General features: G+C 38.5%; 1 protein-coding gene across 4 annotated transcripts in view; it reads right to left on the bottom strand.

Moving 5' to 3' along the window:
• Positions 1-3,006, bottom strand: part of Lin52 (lin-52 DREAM MuvB core complex component) — a 111,426-nt gene that overhangs the window by 75,304 nt on the left and 33,116 nt on the right. The window contains exon 6 of one of the 4 annotated variants that reach the window (XM_031355241.1): positions 1,282-1,546. The exons of the other annotated variants lie outside the window; for them this stretch is intronic. Coding sequence (XP_031211101.1) covers positions 1,488-1,546 — 59 coding nt within the window. The 3' untranslated portion in view covers positions 1,282-1,487. Of the gene's footprint in view, positions 1-1,281; positions 1,547-3,006 lie in introns of those variants that run through there. 4 annotated transcript variants of the gene reach the window in all.

Below are 3,006 nucleotides of genomic sequence, written 5' to 3'. Positions count from 1 at the left end.
AGAAGAAGAAGAAGAAGAAGAAGAAGAAGAAGAAGAAGAAGAAGAAGAAGAAGAAGAAGAGAGAAAAAGAAAGAGAGAGACAAGGTTTCTCTGTAACCCTAGCTATCCTGGAACTCACTCTGTAGACCAGGCTGGCCTTGAACTCAAGAAATTCACCTGTCTTTGCCTCCTTTAGCTGGGACTAAAAGTGTGTGCCACCATCGCCCAGCTTTCTCAACATACTTTTTAGTACTTTAAGAGTTTATTCCCAGTCTGAAGTATACTCATTCCACTGACACGAAAATGCCACCAAGTATCATTTCAAGTTTCATCTCTCCCAAGAGTAGTTCCTGAATTTTTTACCTCACCACCCCTCCTTTGGAACCTGCAGAACACATGCTCAGAGAGCACGCATGTGGTGAGATGAACAGGGTGTGAGAAAGGCAAGAGGACGTAGAGTAGATGGCCAAATTAAAGATGGTGCTTTACCCTAGGAACAGCAGAGAGCCACCGAGGAGCTATATGGAAGGAATGGGGTCGCCTGTCGATTTGTTTCAGAACTACTCTAATAGTACAATGTGGAGGATATTGGAGAAAAGATCAATTCTACAGCTAGTTTGGCTAGAAGAGAAGAGAATCCAAAATAAAGAGTTAGTGATAAAGCTTGCTGTCAAGGAACAAGTTAAGAAACTCAATATTCCGGAGGAAAATGAAAGCTACCTGGGTGAGTATATTTGTTGCAGCAAAAATAGCAAATAGTCAAGAAAGCTGGAGTTCAGAATTTAGTATAAGCAGCAATGGCATTTACAAAGAATACTGGATTTAACAGAAAAACAACAACAAAAAAAATACTACAGAATCCCATGGGATTCCCACACCTAGATGAAGAGCTACAGAAAATTAATGACTACTGAGAGAAGGAGAATCAGTCTCCCCAAGAGATGAGACCCTAAATGGTTACTCAATACCAAGTGATTTGTCCTAAAAACACACATACAAGCAATATGAACATACTCAGCAAGTTGTATTTATGTGTTTCTACACACGTACACACACCCCAATAATAATAAAAAGAAAAACACCACACGAAGAACTCAAGAGCTACCCCTTCTATCAGTAGTCTGCAGATCAACACTACAGCCCAAGCTCCAGTGTCTAGCCTGGCTACTCTTAGGTGCCTTTGTGGAGGCTGCCTGTCCACTTTAAAGCTGGAGACACATGACTGGCCCCCCTCAACCTCTGTATTTATTAAACTTAACCCAAGGCTATGGAGAAAGTCCATTAAAGAACAGTAGCACTCACTATCAATATTTTTTTTAATGTGCTATTCTTTTAAAAGACATCTGCCTCTGTGTCTAATACTGACTTTTGACCGCTGACGTCAGCAGAAGCAGACACTTTGCTTCCTTGTGTAGCCCCTGCCCGCAACTCAAGCCATATTCTGGTAGGGAACTTCTTTAGGAACGGATGGCAAGCTTCTCCACCTAGGCATTTACAAACCATTTCCATCAGACACATCTAGAAACTGCACCTTCTTTCGACTTGAGCAGACAGAGGGGACATAAAGCTGACAAAAGAAAATTAGAAAAGTCTGTGTCAAAATAGATGTCACCTACAGGCATTCACTAAGGAAAACAGTTTTAAGTCCATAAACCAAGATATGGTAGCAGCAAGTTAGGTGAGTCTGTTAGTTATTTTTAGATTTCTGTGTCATAGAAGATAAGGTAGCCCTACAGTACAACTTTTCCAAAGAATCAGGTGACTATGCAGTTTCACAAGATTACACCATGAAGAATAATGTTGGTGTGATAGAAAGGTGTTAAAAACTAAAAAGGGATGTTCAGTTAAGAAAATAGTAGTGATGTATTGTTTTGAAATATACAGTTAATACGTTTGAGTTATTTAAAATTTATATTGAGAAAAACATATGTATTTTCAGTATTGCCGCAGACAAGCATCTACATAAGACTGTTAAATTGATTGTTGTTTTATATCAAACAACTTTTATAATACTCATTTTTATTGTTGTAATATTTTATAAATTTTAAAGAATATGACAAAAAAAGATATTGTAGGTACTGAAGGGTGGGTCTCTGGGAGGAGTTGGGGTACAAAAGGAAAACAAGAATGTGATTTAATTCTATTTACTTAAAATATGTTTTTAAATGTTAACAAATTCAGATAAATTGAAATCATGTAACTTTTCTCATTATAATGCAATAAAACTTAAAAAAAAAAAACTAAAAAAGGGACCCTCCTGTTCTAAAAGAGTAAAGAATGACTGGAGTCAGAGGCCACACCCAAACAACAGTTAACCTATTGCTGATTAAGAAGAAACTCTACACAAAGATAAACGGAAAGGTAAGAATTAAAACTTTTTGATAACTTTTTGTAAAATAGATTCTAGGCTGACTTGAAGTCTATTTTGTAGCCTAGGCTGGCTTTGAACTCATGATCCTCCTGAGTACTGATATTATAGATGAGCTACCACACCCAGCAGCTCCTAAATAATTTCAAATTGCATTTGGGCCTTTTTTAAAAAAGTGTACTTTTCATCATGGTTTCTGAGAAGACCTCAGTTCTGTATCTCCATTAATCTTCCCACTCCCATCTACTGGTAGATGGCTACGGCTGACCAAAAAAAAGAAGATAATCAGCATAAAGACCTGGAAGGCATCGGGAAATCGACAGATGACTCCCACACCACATGGGCTGTGGCTGACTGAGTTTATCACAGGTCTTCTGTTTGTATTTCCACACACCAGCTTTTTAAAGAATGTCACAGAAGGTTCAGAGTAAGCAGAGAGTTCTGCCCCTAAAGGGTCTACTTAAATATCAGGTATACCAGAAGGAAAACATTTGGTCTGCAGTTCCACCTAGTTAAAGGGAAGTTCTCTTAATTTTGTTTCTTCCCAAACTGCTATTAAAAAACAAACAAACAAACAAACAAACACCACCGGCCAGGCGGTGGTGGCTCACGCCTTTAATCCCAGCACTTGGGAGGCAGAGGCAGGTGGATTTCTGAGT

This window comes from Mastomys coucha, unplaced genomic scaffold (assembly GCF_008632895.1).
Source record: "Mastomys coucha isolate ucsf_1 unplaced genomic scaffold, UCSF_Mcou_1 pScaffold6, whole genome shotgun sequence".
Lineage (NCBI taxonomy): Eukaryota > Metazoa > Chordata > Mammalia > Rodentia > Muridae > Mastomys > Mastomys coucha.
Note: the sequence above shows the minus strand (reverse complement) of the source record. Positions and strands in the feature narration are given on the sequence as shown.